Source organism: Alligator sinensis, unplaced genomic scaffold (genome assembly GCF_000455745.1).
Source record: "Alligator sinensis unplaced genomic scaffold, ASM45574v1 scaffold954_1, whole genome shotgun sequence".
In the NCBI taxonomy this organism is placed as follows: domain Eukaryota; kingdom Metazoa; phylum Chordata; order Crocodylia; family Alligatoridae; genus Alligator; species Alligator sinensis.
In genome coordinates, this window is record NW_005842228.1 from 391,881 (window position 1) to 415,641 (window position 23,761).

At 42.3% G+C, this 23,761-nt stretch overlaps 1 protein-coding gene across 6 annotated transcripts in view; it reads right to left on the reverse strand.

The window, feature by feature from the left end:
• The window catches only part of TBC1D2B (TBC1 domain family member 2B), a 113,893-nt gene that overhangs the window by 12,919 nt on the left and 77,213 nt on the right, over nucleotides 1–23,761 (reverse strand). For 3 of the 6 annotated variants that reach the window (XM_025208375.1, XM_025208376.1, XM_025208377.1), the window contains exons 3-9: nucleotides 17,830–17,995; nucleotides 9,114–9,277; nucleotides 7,704–7,948; nucleotides 4,647–5,039; nucleotides 2,788–2,898; nucleotides 1,069–1,262; nucleotides 40–534 (exon numbers count right to left, since the gene is read on the reverse strand). In XM_025208375.1, the coding sequence (XP_025064160.1) occupies nucleotides 40–534; nucleotides 1,069–1,262; nucleotides 2,788–2,898; nucleotides 4,647–5,039; nucleotides 7,704–7,948; nucleotides 9,114–9,277; nucleotides 17,830–17,995 (1,768 nt within the window). Of the gene's footprint in view, nucleotides 1–39; nucleotides 535–1,068; nucleotides 1,263–2,787; nucleotides 2,899–4,646; nucleotides 5,040–7,703; nucleotides 7,949–9,113; nucleotides 9,278–17,829; nucleotides 17,996–23,761 lie in introns of those variants that run through there. The other 3 variants (XM_006027213.3, XM_006027211.3, XM_025208379.1) reach the window with 3 other exon arrangements.

Here is a 23,761-nt window from a genome sequence, read left to right on the forward strand (position 1 = left end):
TCACTACACAACCCTTGAATTTTGCATGTTAATTCACACCTGTTAAGACCTTGGCAATAACCTATATCAGGGTTTCTCCATGAAAAGGCTAGCAGCACATTTCGCAGTTTCTGGATCCCTTCAGAAGTAGGTGAAGAGTAGTGCTTGTTGTTTGGCAAAGTTCGCAAGAGATCCAGCTCTATTTGTTTGGATGCAGGATTTTGTTTTTCAAGGGCATTCTGAAGCAGGGTTTGGAAATACCCAGGATCAGTGCCGTCCTTGAATTTTTTAACATGGAGGTTGATGCACCACTTCCACATCTTGGAACGATGGTCATGGGGAATTCCAGCACGGATAAGATTCTTCAGTTCTGGAATGCGTACCATCTCTCTGTTCATTGTGCTTGCAAAATAGTTTTCCCATTTTACCCCCGTGGAAATCTCTTTGTTTTCAGTAAGAGAAATGGATTTCAGATCCAAGGCTCGCACTTTTGCTACTAGTTTCTCTTCCTCATCATCCTCTGGGACTGTCTGGAACCCATAAATATCATATTCACTGTAAAGAGAGAGAGAGAGAAAACAGTTTCTATAAAATGTTTGCACTCTGGAAATTCTCAGAAACCTAGGGCCAGGTTGTCCTGTATTTGGTAGTTAAAAAATACTGGATAATTTTGCTGTTGCTTCCTTTTGTACCCACTCATGTGCATTAATAGGAAACCTCCACACACATGCTCACAAGGCCACTATGTGATTTCACTGATGTAATAATGCTCAAGTAGATATCTGCTTATATATAGATCTTTCACTGCTACTCATTTGCATGTTAGAAACTGACCCACCAATACACACGAGTCAAGAGTGAAAAGTCGGAAAAAGTATAGTTTGATGGTTAAGTGGTAGAGGATGAGAAAGGACTGCATGTTCATCCTCCTGATGTTTTTAATATACCTTTAATACAGATTAAGTTTCCTACTTAAGCTCTATTGCCTGCACTTTCCCTAAGAACAGAACGGACCCTCTACAATGAATTTATTAGATATGAAATAAGCCCTCAGCTATTTTTCCCCTTCTAAGTGGCCTCAAGATTTACCTGACCAAGTGAGGTTTAAAGAAAGCTTGTTCTGGTTGCTCACTGCTGTCCACTTTCAAGGCATCTTCCAGCAACTGGGCAATAACATCACGGGTAGGGCTTCGCTCTTCAGAGCAAACAGGAGTCTTCATTTCTTGAAGCAAGATCAAGTATTTACTTTCTATCTGACACAGCTTAGCCTCCAGGCTAGAATACTACAAAGAAGAAGATACAATTACTACACTCTTTTGAAACAAATATTTACAAAAAATAAATATCACATTAAGCATTACTCAATACTTGCTCAATAACCACAAAGTCTAAAAGATTTAAGACACACAAAATTTGCAACCTGAAAACAGTTTTGTGCAACAAGATCTTCAAAGCCATTCATATAGTAAGAGTTCTAGATTTTTTTCCCCATTGTGGTACTATGAATACCATATGCTCACTTCTACTAGGAAGGTACTTTTTTAAAACACTCAAGTTTCTGTGGAAAATAAGTGTTCTTTTGATTTGAACATTTGAGCCAAATCCATTTACCCCTTTATGAGCTGCAGCTCCAACCATATTTAAAAAGAACAAACAAACTAATACAAATGACTTTTAAGGGCGGTTGAGGATTATGCATATATAATGTATGAACAAAGAGATACCAATTAAATAAATTTCAAGCCTGCAAAAGGCAGAGAACTTCAAATTTTAAAATATAGCTACTCCTCGCTTAACATCATAGTTATGTTCTTGAAAAATGCAACTAAGTGAAACGATGTTAAGCGAATCCAATTATGTCACAGTAGTTACCTACTAGCAAGCAGAGGCCAAACAACCTTATAACCAAATACTGCACAACTTTAAACGAGTATGTTCTCTGATAGATCAGGGACGTAATAACGAAACAACACTAACCAGGACGATGTCAAGTGAGGAGTACATTCTTCCAGAAACTGCCCCCCTTCAGAGTGCAGCAGTTAACCCCATACTTCCACTGCTCCTAGACACCTTAGCCCCTAGACCTGGCTACAACAATCACAGAAACTGCAGGTAAAACATCCAAATTCTGCAAGGCTTCCCCATACCTAGGGACACCCTGCTTAAATAACCAACGTTCATGTGCATTTACATGCCTACCTGGCCCCAAGCAACCCACTTTGACCACATGTATTCACATTCTCTACCCACCTACCTATACACGAACATACTCCACATCAATATGCACCAACATAGCTTATGAAAGCATTTATGCACCAAGATTAACACATACTTGATGTGGCATGTAGCATAAAACTGCAAATACAACTGTATTTCAGGATCTGTAACCGGAACACAACAAAAAAGAAAGAAACACAGCTTTGTGCATGGAAATGTATATTATGGTGCTCAAAAATTGAGTGTTGAGCTAAAAAGTGCAATAGTTTACTTAGCTTCACGCATGACAACAGTTCAAAGAGATCAATTAGAATGAAACATGTAGGTAAAATTCCTCTGATAGTTGTCAGTATATATAATTACTGCTCTACTCTCATAGCAGACTGAAATTTCTTGGGAAAAGTTCAACATTATGCAGTATAAATACATATATTGTGGGCATGTGCGTGCGTGCACACACACAGTAAAATTCTTGAACAGAAGGTGGCTGTGCAGTTCCTAGTAGAAAAAGGATCATTTTCAGTGTTTCACCATCTCTCAATGTCTGTTTAAAGGCACTTCCAAAACAGGTAAACAAGCTTTTAGTCTAACCTTTGCCATTAATTCTCTCTCCCTTGCTTCTGCATTTCTTCGTAGAGCAGAAAGTTCCAAAATCTCCTTGTTTAAAAATTTATTCTGGGTTTTGTAACCTTGAAGATTGTCCTGTTGGTAAAAAGGAAAAATCATAAGTCTAAATATTAATACTTCTATGTAGCAAAATTCTCCTAGAAAGTGTACAAGAGAACACTCGAGAAGTAATGATCATAGATCTAGTCATTTAAATATCACCAACCAGAAACTCTCCAGGCTTACAAAACAAACACAAAAAACTTATGTTCTCAGATGTAAGGCAAGGTGAGGCAAGATCCCCAGGATGAGTTTGTAGGAATGGGTTCAAGAAATGCCACCATGATAGCCACCATGAAAATACACATCTTGGGCAACTTCTAATATTCCTAGTTGCAAGTACTAAAGCTCAACGTTGTGGGATGAGGTAGAGAAAGATACATTCTCCAAGCATTCTTCTTCTGCTATACCCACTTTTTTCTCTTTTGTCATAACACCTGAAACTTTTTTTTTTAACCACTTCAATCAATTTAGACAGCAGCCCTTACCCAATGACAAGCCAGTGCTTTTAAATGGTAGTTTAGGAAGCTATCAAAATGCTTGAAGACACTCTGACATACAAAAAACTAGAACTCTTAGTTCCAAAATTATACCTTTTATTAGACCAACTAGAAAACGGCAAGAAAACTGTCCTTTTCTGCAAGCTTTCAGGATCAAAGTCTCTTCATCAGGCTCTGGGAAAAGTGTAGATGGTACAAGATAATAAAATGTCCCCATTGGTAGGAAATAAACTTCATTTTTGCACAGAGGGAGCTGAAGATGGAAGTCTGTCCCTCTGGGACCATGAGAGTGTCTTTGTGAGCTGTGTTGAGTAGCTCTTTGATGTGTTGATCAGGTAGAATTCCTTCCCTGGAGGTGTCAGCTGGCAGGCAGGGAGGTAAAAAAAAAACCTTGTTGTTCTGCCTCTGTGCAAAAACAAAGTTTATTTCCTACCTATGGGGACTTTTTACCATCTTGTACCATCTACGCTTTTCCCAGAGCCTGACGAAGGGAAAAAAAAAAAAACAACTTCCTTTTTGTTCTGCAATGAAGTTTAAAATCCAAAACAGCTGAAATTCGGCATCTTCCATGTTTCAGGGACTTTGATCCTGAACGCTTGCAGAAAAGGACAATTTTCTTGCCATTTTCCAGTTGGTCTAATAAAAGGTATCATTTTGGAACCAAGAGTTCTAGTTTTTTTGTATGTCTTTTTGTCTCAGACCAACACGGCTACCAAGTACACCCCTGAAAACACTCTAACATCATACAAAATTAGAAGCAGTGGGTCACTAGCAACAGGACAAGTACTGTTAATTCTAAATATAATTAGTCTTCTTCCTCTTACCTCAGAGAGCTTTCTTCCATTCTAGAGAGGATTTCTTCCCCTTTCCTCCACTGAGTTGCTGCTCTCATTTATCCCATGGACTGACTTTTTCCATTTGTCTCTTCTGCCATTCCTTTATATTTTCTTTTGCACCTAGCTCTTTCCCATTCCCTTGATTACCACAGCACTTCTTCCATACCAATAACTTTTTTCAGTACTACTGGAAACCGGGTAATGCTGTGCTACTACAGGTAGTAGCAAAGACCAACCAGAAATCTCGTGGCTATGAAATTACACAGCTATAGAAGAGGCCTACAAGCAAATCCCAATCCTCACTGGAAACAGAAAAAGCCTCCTAACATTCACTAGCTCAGAACAACACTGCTGGTTTTAGTGTTCTCCCCAGGTAGAATATCCTAATGTGAAACATTTTATAGGGACTAGGGATTTCTCTACCCTAAAAGAGAGACATTGCTCTTACTTTTAGTTTGTCCAACTCCTGTAGTTCCTTATTAGTAGAAGAAGACATGGAAGAATTAGTAATTCCACTTTGGGAGGATGGATTGTCTTCACAATCACTGAGTTGACGAGACAGTTTCATGATCACTTCATCTTTGGCTTGAATGGTTTCCATTAACATACCCAGCTGCTCATTGAGTTCTCCAACTTTACACTTCAGATTCTTAACTTCTTGTTGGAGACTATCTTTTTCCAGATTTAACTTTTCAAGTTGGTTGTTGAAACCTAAGATCTGACCATCTTTTTGGTGTAGCAGCTCTAATTTGTCTTTCGGAACGCCATCACAAAGATGGCTTGCAAAATAGTTATCATATTGGGAAGACCGGACAGTCTGCTGCAAAAGCCGCACAAGTTCCTGAAAAGAAATAAATAAATGAAAGAAGGGAGGAAAAAAGAAGACATTACTACATAATAAAATATAATTACTTGAAAGCCCTCAAATGCTTTACATGAATTGACAACTGGAATAAAATTAGTGGCTTTGCTAAAGCAAACAGCACTAATTCTAAATGAGTTTAGATACTCATCTTGATCATGACAGTCTTAAAACCTCTCCACTGAGCCAAGTGAAAGACCACAACCTGTAGTGAGTGACAGACTTAGAAACAGGATGTGACAGCTGTGGTCCATTAAGTAACAAGGGATGAAACTCAGCTTGTTAAGAGAAAAATCTTAACAGACTATGGATTTCAACAAGATGCAAGAGAGCTTCATTCCAAAACTCAGAGGTGGAAAAAGGGCAAAACACACCAGTACGCTTTCCTTTTATACTTCAGATGTGTGCTATAGCTAAGAAATTTTTTAGGGTTCGTTTAGAAATCCCTGAAGAGAAGGCAAATGCAAATGATTAAACTACCTTGCCAAAAGAAAGGAAGAGTTATTCTGGTCTTCATAGAAAGTCTTGAAGAATTCTATTGGCAAAGACTTGTTACCTAAGCTTATTTTGCAGAAATGTAATTTTTTCTTTAAAACCACCTGCAATCCTCAGCCCTGGAAGTGTGAAAACCCTTTAACACTAGGTTCTCTTCCCCACCCGGCTGACCTGACAAAGTTAAAACAGTTATTTACTCTGGAAGGAAAAATCCCAACCTTGCCAGCAGGAAGTTTTACTATTTAATTCCAAGCTCAAAAAGCAATTACTGTGCAGAAAGCTTGGGATCAGCATTGAAACAGTAGTGCATGCTAAGTAAAGCCAGTTAGGATATACAAAGAGATTGAAAATTTACACTGGTTCATTTCTTAAGACACTTGGACTTGCATCTGAAAGTCTGAAAACTCACTCTTGCCACTTGCTGAAAGCCAAGGGATGATATTCCTCTTGTTCCAGATCACTGATAAACCCTGAAGAAAGCAAAGTGAGCTCACTACTCACTAGAAATATCCCTGGTATAGATTACCACCTTTCTCATTACAAAAATCAACTACCATAAGCCTGGAGCAGAGAAATGGATCCCCATAAGTATCTGCAAAGACGGGAGGGTAAGAGAGAGAAATTAAGTTGTTACTTCCCTGCAGACTATGATGACAGATGCAGGAACGAATGAATCTTTTGGAACCTAATGACAATGCACCTGAAAGTCCACAGCAATTTGGAGACTTGTGGACATATGCTTAGTTTGAACCAAGGGTCCCAAGACAACTGGCAAATTAAATTTTATTCCCTAGAATAAAAGCAGGTAAAGAGAGACTTGTGACTATATGCATCAATGTCAAAGCTGTGCTTCTTATGAGAAGTTTCCAGAAAACCTACAAATTTTGATAGAAGAGCTTCCCATGCAGCAGGTAGTAAAGATTCAGTCATCTTTCTCCTTCCCTCAGTTCTGGTACCCTTCTTTAATTATTTGTTTGTTCCCAAGAGCCTCAACTTGTGTGACTGCTAAAGAGACCAGTTCAAGACCCACACACCAGGTTGTTCTGCCCAAGACGGAAGTCAGTACTAAACTGATTAGTTAGAAATGTGGTCACAGATAGGCTGACGCTGATAGTCTCATAAAATTACCTTTCACAAAAAAGATTCTTAAAATATTTTCTTTCAGAAAAGACTGACTCTAGCCTGATATTTTTGTTTTTTAAAAGGACAGTGTTGATGCATTTCTGGATGAGAATTAAAAAGAAACTTGCACATAATGTAAAATTTGCTTAATCCCATGAGTTTCTATTAGTATACATTTTTCATGCTTGGCTCCCAGAAAATACAGAATCTAATTCTATATTTCTGGCTGGATACTCAAGTCCTTCAACTGGAGTAGCCCTAAGTACCTGAAAGATAAGATTTCCAGGTTATTGGGGGAAAAACTATATCTATCTGGACCAACATCACTTCCAGCTGTTTATGGAGACTTGTGCATGTAGAAGTAAAAATTGTTACTAGAGCCAGATTTAGAAAATGGAACCAACTTCAGTAAGAAGTGATGACCATTTTCAGATGCAAGTGAAAGTCTCTCTTAATTGGATTAGTCTTTTCCCTCCACAAGCCTTCAAACAGGAATATACAAGTAGAATCCTCTCATGATCTTTCTTCTACAAATTGTGAGCAAAGAGGCAACAGTGTATGGCTCCGTCCTTCGTGGAGATTGATGAATCCTTTTATCATGATGTATTATATCCCAGTGGTAATACTCATTTAAAATAAAAGTAGGGATTATAGATACAAACTAGAGAAGCAGAAGATACATCCAAAAGCAAGTGTTCTTTGGGGAACTGCAGATAAAATTGATAATGTCTTTAATTACACACAGGGATGCTGGCAAGCACACTAGTTTCAGCAAGATATGAAAAGATGAAAGAGTGGCAGTTGAACTCTATGCAAATTAAGAGTTTGCTTAGGATTGTAATCTTTTCCAGACAGAAAAAACGTCTTGACCTCTTATTCTTAGACTCTTATGCACATGTGCATTCAGCACTGCTGCTTAGTAACAACCAGCAACTAATTAAAGTAAATGGTTAAAAGGATGAATTTACTCTCCTTGTTATCAGGTCTATTATTGCATTGGTGCCCCTTGTCCAAAAACTTGATTACCTTTTGGCTTGACAGATCTTTCTTTAACCTTTCCAACTCTTCTTGCTGGCTCTGAAACTTCAGTTGCATTTCAGAAACTAGTTTGTTGCCATTACCAGAAGACCACTCAGTTGGAGAGGAGTCGCTGCTATTCCGGTTTCTGCTTGATCCAATCATGTCTTTTAATGGGCGTCTTGCTTTTTGTGGAATGCGTCCAAAATCAAATAAAAAGGCTGAGCTACTCACTCCTGAGAGAGACAATTTGTCTAGATCATTTCATTTATTAGAGAAAATGTCAGTGCAATCAAAATTTCTTTAAAAATATGCCCATTAAAGCTAGATGGATTGAAATGAGACTCATTAAATAAGACATTGGTTGAACTGAACAGAATTTTACACATTTGTTATACAAAATAACAGACATTCCAAGCCACTAAGTTTATTTTGCCATGAAAGCAAATTAACACTGGCTATCAATTGTGATTACTTCCAGTTTGAAGAGCTATGGCCCTATTATTCAAGTAAAACTGGAATAGAAATACACCAGTTCAGAATTCCAGCTAAGCTACTAGTGTTTTGCACAGTACAGTAAAAGCTTTGCTATCCAGCATGAGTGGGGTAAGGAGGGTGCTGGGTATTTAAAACTTCCGGTTATTGGAATTAACGCAGTGGCGACAGTGGCCACCACATGCAAACTCCTCCCTCCCCTCTGACCAGCTGGGCAGTGCCTGTGTGGCCCGCAGAAGGGAGCCACTGTCATCACCCCCACTGCCTCCCCCCACCGCCCAAGAAATACTTCACGTGCATGCCGGATAATAGAGTATTCCAGGTAGTAAAATGCCGGTTAACACAGCTTTTACTGTATAAGGGTCCTATGTTTAGACAGAAGGATTCTTTCCATCTCATTATGTAATTCTTTGCACCAACTGAAGAGATCCTAAGGAACTGTTTATGTTTGTATGAACTTATTGTAAATATTATACGACTAAGAACCGACTCAAATACAGATGCAATCCTACCCCTACATCTTTTTCCTTCCTCAGGTAGCAATCTTCAGGCTGATAATTGTCCATTTTGGAATCTGAAGCAAATTCAACTATGAGTGACTGATTTGAAACAAGATCTTGATTTTTCTCTTTCTGCTTGCAGCCCTACACCTTTATGCAAAATAGATAAAACCTGCGCACCAAGTCAATGACAATGAGTCGTATGTATACTTTTGTCACAAACACACCCTTGGAATACAGTGCTATAGCCAAACTGTTAGAAACCTCAGAATACATCCTAAATGAGATTTTACATACAGGAAGGCATACATATAGAGACACCCAAACTTCCTTAGCAAAAAACCTGAGACTGAATTCCATATTTTTTCCTGACAACACAGCTATTTTACTATAAGAGATTAACAGGAAAAGAATCAGTCTGTACCTCTATTTCCTTCAAGTAAGTGCCTTCTCTTTTCTTCCAGTGCCATTGATTCCTCCAAGTCCTTTGGAGTTGGATCTAACATCTCCCACTCTTCGTTAGTATAAAATACACTTTTACGGTTTTCATTGTTCCCTTTTCCAGGTCTTAAGGAAGACATTGAATTCCTGTGAAATAAATAAATTGTAACTACACTGACACAACCAGTTTGTGTGTGTGTTCATTTTTAATACATTAGAAAATCAGTCATCTAAATGTAAGACATGCTGCCAACCAATACAGTCAGGTGGCAGTGGGAAGAGGAGTGACTAAAAGAAAAGATAACTTTTAATAACTGAGATGAGAAATGAAATAATCACATTGAGAACATGTTTATATATAAATGTACATGTTACCTTAATGGGTTTCATTAACTGTAAATCTGAATTTATGAATACATTTTGGCCCCAATTAGTCTGGATAATTGACTCTACTCTACAAAGTATAGTTCACGTCGTACATGTAGACCTTAAACAAGTAAGCCTTCAATAATGGAACCAGAATTTGAAAGTGTTTTTCCTTTTAAATAATATTTATATATAGCTACAAAAAAAACTATGTGAAAGTTCAAGATACAGCCTTCGATACAGCATACAGATCTTTGTTACAAGATGTAGCCTACAGATCTCTGTTGATCAGAATTTAGATGAAGAAAGCAAAATTTAAGTCCTATAACACAAATATCAACTTTTAGTATTAGGACATGGTATTGCCTTATTTCTGTCACTTGTATTCAAATGACAGCACTGAGTAGCTTGCTGGAAGTCCAGAACATATGTGATGCAAGGACCGAGATGCAGGAGATCTTTTCATATGCTGCTCTGGGTTTATCCATGTGTTCTGGCAACATATTATGTAGCCTTTAAAAATATCTACTTACTATTTGGTTTCTTACGTTACAGCTTCAGGAAAACTGCTGAGAGTTCAACAGAATAGTAGGTACAGAAGTTAAATTGTTCATGTATCATAATATCATATACTGAATTTATGTTATTCAAGAAATCATGCTATTGTAGTTGCACAGACGTTGAGGATGGCCTGCTCAGTCATCTTCATACTAGTGTTGAATTCTGCAAAGTGATTTGCAATGGAATTTCAGAGGCAAGCTCTAGGGCGCATTTTTTTTTTTTTTTTTTAGCTTTGTAGGAAGAGCAACTTATTTTGTATACGAGTAAACAAAAGATTTTATGCTGTAGCAGCCTTGTTGCCAGAAAGGTCTAAACCAAGAGCACTTCAAAAAACGTTTCCAAGCACTCTGAATCCAGGATTCAGTGGTGCTGCGCAAGTCTAAAATAACATAATTGTATTTAAGAAACAACTAACTTCTCAGATGCGTTTAGCTGATTACATTTTCTGGGTTTTCCTCCCAATCTTTAAAGATGGAGAATCTATAGATGCTTCCATCCCCTTTCTATGCCAAGCACACCTACATTCTCTTCCCACCCCAAGAGCCACTCCCCCTTCCTTTTAACTTAAAGCAATACCAAACTGAATGACTTGCAGTGTATATTTAACCACACACAACTCACTATTAAGACTATTTGCCTGTTTGCCAATCCTTCCCTCAAGTTTTACAAGAAATCCTATCTGATCTCAGTGATGCAATGCATTGTCCATCTATCACAATACCTATAATTCCAGCTCAGCTCCAGCCTAGAATAAAATAATTAAGTTGCTTAACTAACATTATTTTACAGTTTTTTAAACCACAATTTAATAATTCATAAAGCAAGGAGCAGCTGATTTTCAAAACTGACCAAGATTTGATATCAATATGTATTTTGTCAGCAATCTTTTTCAAACACTTGTTTCTGTATCATAGAAGCACAGAAGTAGGGTTGGAAGGGACCTTGTAGATCTTCAAGTCCGACCCCCTGCCTGGGCAGGAGGAAAACTGGACTCAAATGACCCCAGCCAGGTAGGCATTGAGCCGCTTCTTAAAGACCCCCAGGGTAGGAGCCAGCACCACTTCCCTTGGAAGTTGGTTCCAGATCCTAGCCGCCCTAACTGAAGTAGTTCTTACAGATGTCTAATCTAAACCTACTTTCCAAAAACTTGTGGCTGTTATTCCTTGTTACCCCAGGGTGCACTAGGGGAAACAAGGTCTCCCCCAAACCCTTCTGGTCCCCCCTAGTGAGTTTATCCCCCCCTCAGCCTTCTCTTGTGAAGGCTGAACAGGTTCAGGTCCTGTAGTCTCTCATTGTAGGCTCTGCCCTGCTGTCCCCGGATTATGTGGGTGGCCCTCCTCTGGACCCTCTCAATGTTGTCCACATTCCTCTTGAAGTGGGGTGCCCAGAACTGGACACAGTACTCCAGCTGTGGCCTGACCAGCATAGAGGGGGAGGATCACCTCCTTGGCCCTACTTGAGATGCACCTGTGGATGCACAATAGGAAGCACGACCGTGACCTCGCATTGTCGGCCCATGTTCATCTTGGAGTCAATGATGACTCCAAGATCCCTTTCTGCCTCCGTGCTCTCAAGAAGGGAGTTTCCCCATCTTATAAGTGTGCTGCTGGTTACTACTGCCCAAGTGCAGCACCCTGCACTTGTCCATATTGAAACGCATCCTGTTTTTGTTAGCCTACCCTTGCAACCTAGCCAGGTCTTTCTGCAGTCTTTCCCTCCCTACTAGCATGCCCACCTCACCCCAAATTTTGGTATCATCAGCAAATTTGAACAGGTTGCTTTTCAACCCATCGTCCAAATCGCTGATAAAGAAATTGAACAGTGCGGGCCCAAGGACTGAGCCCTGGGGGACTCCACTGCCCACTTCCTCCCAGGACGAATATGACCCGTCCACCACCACCCTCCGAGTACGACTCTTCAGCCAATTTGCAATCCATCTGACCGTGTAGGCATCGATGCCACAGTCGCCTAGTTTTTTAACGAGGATGGGGTGGGAGACAGTGTCAAAGGCCTTGCTGAAGTCCAGAAAGACTACATTCACGGTGACACATGCATCCAATGCTTTTGTGACCTGATTGTAAAAGGCAATCAGGTTGGTCTGACATGACCTGCCCCTAATGAAACCGTGCTGGTTGCCCTTGAGCATCATCCCCGATGCCGGCCCGTCACAGATGTGCTCCTTGATGATCTTCTCAAAGAGTTTCCCCAGGATTGAGGTAAGACTGACAGGCCTATAGTTGCCCGGGTCCTCCCTTTCTTAAAGATGGGGACCATATTGGCTATCTTCCAATCATCTGGCACCTGGCCCGAGCACCACGAGCACTCGTAAAGCCGTGCCAAGGGCCCACCAAGAACCCCTGCTAGCTCTCTCAACACCCTCGGGTGGAGAGCATCTGGACCTGCTGACTTGAACACGTCCAGCCCCTCCAGCAGCACTCTAACCCTGTCCTCCTCAACCTTAGGTCTTGATATACCCAGGTATATCTGGGTCTGTCTGATTCATCTATGGCAAAGAGTCTAAATTCAAGTGCAACTCAGGTTTTTAGGCTCTATGATGTCCATCTATGTGGAGGGAAGTTCATGGTGTTCAAATAGTTCATAGGAGACAAGAATCTACATCACAAAACCCACCGACATCTGGCAAGGAATTGTGATTTTCTTTTTTCACAAGAGGAAAGAGCTCCACTTTCTCTCAGCAGCTATTCTGTAAGTGCTCTGTTGTTGGAGGATGCAAGTTTCAAATTCCCGCATTTCAAGAGCAATACAGTCGTTTTTCTGTTTAGAATGGAGGCAAGAAAAAAAATACGCAAAATGAACTCTAAAAAAAATTGGTCTTCAAATACTTCTGTATCCATCATCATAGCAAGTATTCAGCTTCTGAACACTCTCTCCAGAAGGTACTTATTTGAGGATACAGACAGCATAACTTCAGTACTTACCATTAATGACAAAATTGTACAGCTGGTTGAATTCCTCTCTCATACGCACTGAAGTCATTTTTTTTTTTCACCCTACTGAAACCGATCTAAAACATATCACAGGACTTAAGGTTTGTAGAGTCTGAACCAGTGTTTTTCCTTTTAAATAATATTTATATATAGTTACACAAACTATGTGAAAGTTCAAAAAAAAATGATCTTCCAGCTCATTCTATATTTAAAACTACTCTATTTTGTTTTGAAATCCCATCATGAAATTACATAAGTTGTGGGTTATTACAGTACGTGCTTCTAAACATGCTGAACTCTACACAAACAAAGCCTCAGGGAGTTGTGAGCATTGAGGAAAGACTATTCAGGCCAGACCTTTATTTGTGCCACTTGGTTTTTAATCGTTTTAAAAGATGAAAACAGTTTCAAAGTGAAAACACATCTTCCAGCTTCACCAAGAGCAATTAGTATGTCCATACAATACACTTCTCACATAACATACACGCTTCATCCCTTTAGAATCGTTTTCCTCCTGTTGCTCAAAGTAAATAAAGATATTATAACAGCCATTTCCATGCTGTCAAACAGATCATAATTCTACGTTAAATGTTCCATCACAAAGATAAATATACAAATCTATCATTAAATTCTGGTGCAGAGAAAGTTTAGTCTTGTAGCAAATGTAGGTATTCAAAACTGCCAGATTTCTTCCAAAATCCTTGATAAATTCTCTGAGCTCTGAGTCCCAGTTCATTCTCTCTACAATGGGACTAATCCTACCTTTCTAACAAGGCTCAGAGTTGAAGGCACACAGATAAAACTGATAAGAACTCAGGAAACCCTATGCAAATGAAATAGTCTTGGTAAGTATTCTCTGCATCCCTCAACTACCTAAAATGAAAACAACTGCAAACCAATGTATTTTATAAAATTGTGGATCACTTGGAATGTTGTCTTGTTCTCACCATCTCTTACAGTAAAAGTAGAAATAAGCCCAGTTTTAATCATTCTAACTTGATTTTTATTTGGATTTTTAAAGTTTATTATGAAGATACAACTAATTACCCCTTCAGGATCTGAATTTGTCAGCACCCTGTATGCAGAAATCCACACAACTAATCTGAGTTCTGCACTGCATCCAAAGAATGATGTTAAGAGCACTGTTCTGCTAGCAAAGTCAAGCACTCATATGGCAGGAAATGCCAGTGAGGTTGCCAGTGTAACCTCAGTGCCCCTTTTGCATAGACATTCTTGTGCCATTAGACAGCACCAATACATACTTTTTTTTAAAACAAGACCCTTGCCTTCTTCAGAGCTCAAGATGGAGTGGTCTGGAATCAATCAGGCTCATGTTAAAGAGGCTGTTGTCTCAAGAACCCCTGCTTCATTAATGAATCGTTTCTTTATTAATTGGGTACTTTGCATCTGTTTCATTGAATGAGGCAGGGTCCAGTAGAGAGTGGGGTGGGGTGGAAACAGTCTTGTAATTAAAGATATATCATGATAAGGGGCCTGAATGAGTGTGCCACTTGAGAAAGTCCAACTTGGTTTCCAGCCCAGGCTGTGGGAACATGCACAACAGTTGTATGGAGGGAGCAAATGCACTAATATAATTAGCACTAGGAGTTATGACAGCTCATTGTGGATTGAGTTTTTACAGCTTCTAGCTGTTAAACTATCAGTTTCTAACGAGCACAAGCACAAGATGTTCTCAAAGGTTTTATACAGGGCCAAGTTTGCACAGATTTTCATAGTGAAGGCAAAAACCACATACCTGACTCAAAGACCACACTCTGCTGTCAATTTTGGCATCTCTACTCCGAAGAGGAAAAAAAAAAAGTAAATAAAAATGGATGCGCTAGAGCAGTGGTGGCCAACTTGTGGCACATGTGCTACAAGTAGCACAGGCAGCCTGGGTGTGTGGGGCACATGGCAGATCGGAGAGGGAATCAGACAGGCAGCATAGTGACAGATAGGGGAAGGTGCAGAAAAACCAGTAGACTGGGCAAGAAGCACAGGGCAGAAAGCAGAGCACCTTGTTTGGGCAGGGGAAGGGGATTAGAGTGGTACTTGTGAAGGGTGCAAGGAGAATTTGTGGCACATCTACCACAAAACAGTTGGTTCCCACTGTACTAGAGCATTTAAAAAGAATCAGGAGTTCCAACATGGGCAAAATGTAAACTTCTCTAGGCTCAGTGTCAGTAGCCAAACAATTTTAGCCACTTCAGCCTGAAGCAGACAGCAGGATTAAAAATTTCAGCTAGTCTGACAAAAATTAAACAATTGGAAACAGAGTTTACAGTGCAAGTTGCTAAAGTTGCATACAGCAGAGCTACTAAACCCACCTATATTAATGTAGTCCTATAAATACTATTGTTCTCTTTGTGCGACTCCTAACAACAGTTCTGAGGCATAGTATTTTACCTGAAATCACCACAATGTTCTCCATTAACCCAATCTGCAATTATTTCATTTTACATCTTCCTACTCCATTGCAATTTTATTCAATATGAAGATTTATTACTGTATGAATGCAGACAAATGCAACTGTATTACTGTAGCTTTACTTTCACTTTGTTTCATGGATTTGAGTATCACAGCCAAACTAACTAAAGCGAGAAATTACATGCCTTCCTTTTACTTATAGTACTAACTGAGCCCATGGCACTAATTCAATATTTGTGTATCGATATTGACAAAACAACTTCTGATATGAGCCACCATTTTATATCATCCATATCAGCCAGTCACCACCACCTGATGGTAATGAGCAAACTTATTAGCATGCTCAGAGTATACTACTAGGTGGATCAGAGAAAGGGACTCCTATTAGGAATCCAGGCCTCTGAGTGCCACTGCCACTCAAGGCTGTCCATGGTGCTACAGAAATGCAGCTATATGGGTTCTGGAGCAGGAGGCAATCTGCCCAGAGCAGTGCAACATTCAAGGACACCACTCTGGAGCACAGTAAGTTTAGCATATTTATCATGACCTTGAAATACTTATAAAGATTTTCATCTAAAAAAATGTATAAGCATTAATTAGCCAGTAAATAACACACCACTCTGAATCAAATAATTATTATCCTGTTTTACAAAAAGGAGATATGAAACAGAGTGTTTAACTGCTTGACAGTGTCAGGCATCAGTCTGGGATTGGCTCTCTATAGTTCCTGGATTCATGTAATGGCTTTGTAGCCTGAGCTCAGACTCATGGTGTTTGACAGGATTTGGTTCTTCTCCCCTTCCATATGTCAGTAACTTTTCTGGCTATCTCCAATTGCATTTTCTACATTAATAACATCAGTAGGTACAAATTGTTTCAAGAGGTACTTGGACAACAGGGGAGATGCACAGCTCAGTTTGTAAGGCAACTGGCTATGGACTATAAGAACCTGGGTTTAATCCCAGGTGAGAGTAGTGGTTTTCTACTCATCATTTCCTCTGAGGCCCACCCAGACATCTACTGAGTAGTAGGCCCGTGCGAAGCGGCAAGTATTCACTTTGGATTCGGCCGATTCGGAAGACAGTGATTTGATTCAGAGATTCAAATCATCGTCCCGATTCCATTCAGCCAAATCAAATCTGAAAGATTTGGTGCTGCTTCAGAGATTCGGCCATAGACTAAACAGGCAGCTGACACTGCTGCCTCCAGCTGGTAAATCTGTTGGGGTTGGAGGAATTGGGGCTGGGACAAGGTGCCCAGCCGAGGCAGGAGGGCAAGTTACTTGGGGAGGGGGACAGGGAGGTACAGGATGTGGGTGTGGCAGCACTTGGAGTGGGGGCTCTGCCCTGCTGCCACTTGCCCAGCCATCGCAGGGATGTGATGCAAGTGCAGCTCGCTCCGGGTGGAAGGGGGCAAGTGGCAGCAGGGCATAGCTCCCACTCCCAGCACTGCCGCGCCCACATCCTGCCCCCCCTGCGCTGGCTGGCAAGTGGTGACAGGACAGAGTCCCTGCTCCCAGCACTGATGTGGGCATGGTAGCGCTGCCACTGTTTGCCAGCCGGCACGGGCACCGTTACTGCTTGCCAGCTGGCACGGGGGGTGCAGGATGCAGGTGCGGTAGTGGAGGCTATGCCCTGCTGTGCCTGCACCCACCCATCCCCCTGCCCGATTCCCCGAGCTTGTGGGCAGTCCATGATCACCCCAGGCCACTGCCGACGCTGCCAGTGGCGCTCGCAGGTGGTCACTGACCCATGCTCAGCGCTTGCTACCCCCGCTGACAGTGCCGGTGGCGTCTGTGGGAGCTCCCTGCTCACCGTCACCAGGCTCCTGCCACTGCTGGCGCAGCCATGCTCCCCCAGCCGCCGGCGGCACATGCCATTCATGAGCAGGATGCTGATCACATCACTTCCCTCTCATGCTGAGGCTAAAGAAATAGAGGAATCCTGTCGTCACTGCCTCAATGGCCTGTAAATGGGACACCCTCCCCTCTACTTGGACAACAGACTGATCATTATTTTTTTTCGATTATCTAGCTATTTTTAAAAAGTTTTTATTAGTTTCTTATATGACTGCAGTATGCCAGCATCTCGTTGAATCTCTAAGCATTTGGTGGGAAACAAGTATAATTCTCACGTGAAGGAAATGCAAGCGCCATAAATTTCTTAAAGTGAAATTGGACCAACTCAGTAGTTGAGATACAGTCAAGTTTTCAAAAGCAAAACCTTTTTCTTCAGGTCAGGTGATGAGCAAACTTATTAACATGCTCAATCTATCCCAAATACACAAGTGGGTTAATACAAGGTATCATTCTCAGAAATCCTTGCCTCTTACATAATTTGTAGACCAGCAAAGCTACATCACCCTTATACTACCATAAAATATGAAGGCAACACTCACTTGATCTCAGTACCCCATTGTTTTAGGGAGAAATTGATGGCACTTGGATGGACTGGTGCGGGTTGGCAAGCTGCTTGTTCTCCCACCAGTTCTGTGGGAGAAGTCTCCAGAGCTAGGACATTTCTAGCTCTCTCTGCTGAGGCATTTTGATTCAGGATATTCAAATCTGAAGGATGAAAAAACAAAACAACACAAAACCAAAATTAAAGATTGTTTTAGGAAATAATTATTATGATTATGTTGAGCTTGACTTGAATTGAGTAATGACTTTAAGGCAACATTTCACATTATATAGCAAATTTTCATCTTAGGGTGTCTATACACATGCTCTGGGTGGGGGGTGGGAGGCGTTTTTAATTAGAGCAGCTCCTGGATGGCCGCTCCAATTAAAATGCCACAACATCACGTGTATGCAGCATCCCGTGTTTCAAAATGGCTGCAGGGGCACTTTAACTAAAAGACACTCAATAATTAATCAAGTCTGGTCCAATATATTCTAATTAGAACACATTGGAGAACATGCATAGACACCCTTAAGTTCTGTCACAACCCCACATGTCATAGTCCTAAAAAAGTACATTTAAACAACAGGACATTGCTCTTATCCTCGGTAATTTATGCTCTTCTTACATTCTCACACTACACAAGATGACAAGCACCACCATAACGAGGTCCAGGGGGCACTTCATGAAACAACACAATGCATCTCAAGACATCATAGTGCATTCTGTAGCTAGTAAGAGAACAAGTCTATTTTTGAGCCTTTAAACAGCTGTATTCTACAGGCTCTTAGAATAAATAGGAGTTAAAAAATCCAAATAATAGGATTTCAAGTCTTCTTCCATAATGAGAGATCATTCATGAAACATGCCTGACTAGAAGACTTATCTGAAATATTCTGAGTCGACTCCAAAACCGATTCCACATTTAAGAACAGTGATGCACTCAGATACGTGTGTGCTTATTATTACTCCTGATGGACTGATGACTCAGAAACTCTACAGCACTAATTTTTAACCAAGATTATCAAATTGAATGTTGTCAGTGTTCTGTCTAGCTCAGCCTTTATTCCATTGCTTATCTGGCATCAGCAACGGGGAAGGCTTAAAAAAACAAAAACACACAAGTCCTGCTCTGAAGTCACACAGCAGTTAAATTAGAAGGGCCTCTCTTATTTTGAAATGTTAGAAGTAGAAAACAATACAACATTTTAAAGGCAGTGTTGAAAGGCATACTACTGAAGGAAGTTGGTAACTTATACCTCTGAAACTTGAGATGAAGCTCTGAACAGGCCAAGGAAATTGGGTGCTCATTTTATATCCTGTAATGGTAAGGTGTTATAGTTTGGGTCTGTGAGAACTCTTACGTCCTACAGAACTTTCACTTCTGTTAGACCTAGCTGAATATCTGTTCTTCAATGAGGAGTTAGCCTCCTCTTCTACTATTGTGTGTACACATACTACCTTTTGACTACACTTTTCAAGCATTAAAACTACCCATATGTTTGGATGTGGACAGTGGCCCCCCACAATGGGGGCCAATCTTTCTGGCATGTATATCACAAATTAGCCCCACACCCTTCCCAAGCAGCATTTGGATCCCCTTCCTCTGGCCAATCTGCTGCTCTGCTTTCTGCTCCTTACTCTGTGCTCCCTGCCCAGTATCCTCCTCTGCTTTCTGCCCCCAGCCCTATCTGCTGCTGTGACACCTATCTCCTCCCTGATCAGCCGCATGCCACAGAGCCAGCCTATGCCACTTGTGGCAAGTGTGCCACAGAATAGAACAGGGGTGGCCAACTTGCATATGCAGATATTAATGCTTGCAGGTGAGTACAACAGGATGTCACCTTCTGAAAAATTATTTGTAGTTCATTGCACACACATCCTGGGTCTCATATTAGGAAAGAAAGCAATACATTTGTGTGCGTGTGTGGGGGGATATACATGCTTAGTTCATAAATTTAACACACACAGTTTTGTTGAGGGAACACTTCTCCTCCCCACCTCCTCCAAATTCATGCACTCTCTATTTTCCAGCCAAATTTCAAACATTATCGATGTTTGCTTGAACTCAATAAAACAAAAACATTTTATAGAGATAAAGATATAATTTTGCTGCCACTTTCCTACTTCAAAAAACTAGTATGAATTAAAAAAAAAAAATCTTTGATTAAAATACTTTGCTTGCTAGATTAAGTTTCATATAATTATGGATACCAGAGAAGTGAGAGAGTGATTAAAGAAACACTGCTGTAAAGTTGTATTCACTCCATCTTCTGACTATACAATTTCTCCACATCACTACAACAAGATGCCCTTTTTTAAATACATAGGGAGTAAAAAGAAGGCACTGGGTAACGTGGGGCCCCTGCAGGACACGCTTGGCAATCTGATGGTTGCACCAGATGATAAAGCTGACCTCTTTAACAAATTCTTTGTCTCCATATTTCTGAGCAGGGACCAGGACATCCCCCCCACCAGGATCCCAGATGAACTCAGGAGAGGCACAGCCAGGCCCAGGGTCAGAGAGGACCTAGTCAGGGAATTTCTGGTGGGACTGGACATCTTCAAATCAGCAGGTCCAGATGACCTCCACCCAAGGATGCTGAGGGAATTGGCAGAGGCCATTGCAGGACCCCTGACACAGCTCTACAAGCACTCATGGTGCTCTGGCAAGGTGCCAGAGGATTGGAAAAGGGCCAATGTGGTCCTCATTTTCAAAAAAGGAAGGAAGGAGGACCCAGGAAACTATAGGCCCATTAGTCTTATCTCGGTCTTGGGGAAGTTCTTTGAGAAAATTATCCAAGAACACATCTGTAAGGGACCACCAGGGGAGATTATGCTTAGGGGCAATCAACATGGGTTCATTAGAGGCAGGTCCTGGCAGACCAGCTTGGTTGCCTTCTACGACCAGGTCATAAAATCCTTGGATGCAGGTGTCGCGGTGGACGTAGTCTTTCTGGACTTTAGGAAGGCCTTTGACACTCTCTCTCACCCCATTCTCATTAAAAAATTAGGCGACTGTGGCGTCGACGCCTACAGTCACATGGGTCGCAAATTGGCTGGAGGGCTGCACCCAGAGAGTGGTGGTGGACGGGTCATTTTTGACCTGGAGGGATGGGGGCAGTGGGGTTCCCCAAGGCTCGGTCCTCGGGCCTGCACTGTTCAACATCTTCATCGGCAACTTGGACGAGGGTGTGAAAAGCACCTTGTTCAAGTTCATGGCTGACACTAAGTTATGGGGAGAAGTGGGCACGTTAGAAGGGAGGGACAGGCTAAAACTAGATCTGGGCAGGTTAAAAAGGTGGGCAGATGAAAAATTCAATACTGACAAGTGCAAGGTACTGCACTTGGGGAGGTAGAATTAGCAGCATACCTACAGGCTGGGGAACTCCCTTCTCATCAGCACAGAGGCAGAAAAGGATCTTAGAGTCATTATTGATTCCAAGATGAACATGGGCCGCCAGTGTGAGGACACAGTCAGTAAGGCTAACTGCATCTTGTCATGTATCCACATATGCAACATGAGCAGAGGGGGAGGATCACCTCCTTGGACCTATTGGTCAGGCTGCAGTTGGAGTACTGCGTCCAGTTCTGGGTACCGCACTTCAGGAGGGATGTGGACAGCATTGAGAAGGTCCAAAGGAGGGCCACTCGCATGATCAGGGGGCAGCAGGGCAGGCCCTATGAGGAGAGACTACGGGACCTGAATTTGCTCAGCCTCCACAAGAGAAGGCTGAGAGGGGATCTGGTGGCCGTCTATAAACTTACCAAGGGGGACCAGTGGGAAATGGGAGACCCTGTTCCCCTCCAAGCACTAGCAGGAGTAACTAGGAATAATGGCCATAAGTTGACTGAGAGTAGGTTCAGGCTGGACATCAGGAAGCACTACTTCACAGTCAGGGCGGCTAGGATCTGGAACCAACTTCCAAGGGAAGTGGTGCTCGCTCCTACTCTGGGGGTCTTCAAAAGGAGGCTAGATAATCACCTTGCCGTGGTCGTTTGACCCCAGCACTGTTTCCTGCCCATGGCAGGAGGTCAGACTTGATCATCTGCTCAGGTCCCTTCTGACCCTACCAACTATGAAACTATGCCATACACCCTGCTCTTGAGCACCGAAATAAAATGTTTTTCTGATCAAGAGAGTGAGGTACATTGTCCAACCTACCTAAACCAACTCTCTTGATGCCTGGAAGTGCCTCTTGTTCTAAGCCCCTAACTTTAATAAGCATATTCAACTGGCTTGGAAAAAAAAAAAAAATGGCTATGATCTCCGAAATTCCGAAAGTCAGTGGTTCCCAATCTTACAAGGCTCAAGGAACACCTTGGAAAATGCCAGCTCTTAGTTTCCACACATTTTTGACTACAGAAGGATAGAACAATTCTTTTTTTGCAATCAACTCAGAAAGCTCATAGCCTATCAGAATGCTTGTTACACAAGGATTCCTATTCGAAATCTCTAGGATTATTTTGTGAATCTTGTTTGCACACCTAAACAGTGCTAACATTATGTAGCACCCCATATCACCCTTAAAAGGATCACAAGGTACCCTAGGGTCCTGCAGAATCACTGCCCTAACTGAAAGTAGAAATGAGGCACAGATGGTCACACTGCTAGAAATCATTTGGTAGCTGTTTGTACGGACTGCAAGTAAATTCCATTTTTGCGTTAGTGTGGAAAGAAGGTCATACCAAAGCAGGTACTTCATACAGAGAATGGATATGAAAGGTTAAATAGTTAACTATGCACTTATAAGTGCAGTGATAACTAGGGGTGCACTGATAAAGATTTTTTCGGTTGATACCAATGGCCAAGTATTAACCAGCCATATTGGCCAATAATGATCTAATTACTGATATGCAGCCCAGCAGCTTGGAGAGCAGCACCCTACAGATAAGCCTGTGGGGAGGGGAAAGGGCATGGGGGGGTGTAGATCAAGGCCCCCACAGTGAGGGAGGGAGTGGGGCTGGGGTAGTAGCTGCCCAGCTGGGGCGAGGTGGAGCACAGCATGGAGCTGAGGGTGGGTTGGGGGGGCAGCTCCCTGCCCTGCATGCACCCCTGGGGAGACATGGGCCCATGTGCCCCCCAGATTTGTGTGTGGGGCAAAGGCAGGCTGCCCACTGTAGGCTCAGGGCTAGGGGCTTCACTGGTTTCTTCCTGGTGGGGGGCTGGGTTGGGGCAGAGCTCAGGGTGGGTGGTGGAGGCGTTAGGAGCGAGGGCTACAGGGTAAGCTGCAGCCACCCCAAAGTTTGCCATAACTCCCCCATAACCCCTCCTCTGAGCTCCACCACCACCGCCTGCCCTGCCCTGAGCACAGCCCTGGGCTCAACCTCACCCTGCGGGGAAGAAGTCAGCGCAGCCTCTGCCCCTGAGCCCACAGTGGGCAGCCTGTCTTCACCCCACACATGAGTCTGGGGGGGAGGGGGGGCACATGCCCCTCCCCTCCATGCCTCCCCTAGGGGTGTGTGCAGGGCAGGGAACCACCCCACTGCCTGCCACCCCAGACAAGCCACCTGCGACTCCACCCCAGACACCTCCCCGTCCCAGCTGGGAAGTGCCAGCTCCTGCTCTGCCCCTGCTCCCTCCCTCATCATGGGGGCCGTGATCTGCCCCCCGCATGCCCCTTCCCCTCCACAGACTTACCAGCTGGATGCTGCTCTCCAGGCTGGCAGGCTGCATTCCTCGCCATGTACATACTGCGGCTGTGTGCATGCATGTGGCATTTGTCGGTGACATTATCAGCCACATTGTCCAAAAAAAGCCGACTGCTGATAATGCCAATTTTCCTTTTATTGGTGCCGATACATTGGTGCATCTCTAGTGATAAGCAGTTAGCTTACTGGTTAGCCTTTGGCTTGGAGCAAGCACAATCTGGCAGAGAAGGTAGAAGGAAGCAGGGGGGGGGGGGGGGGGGGGGGGAGGGAGAGGGAAC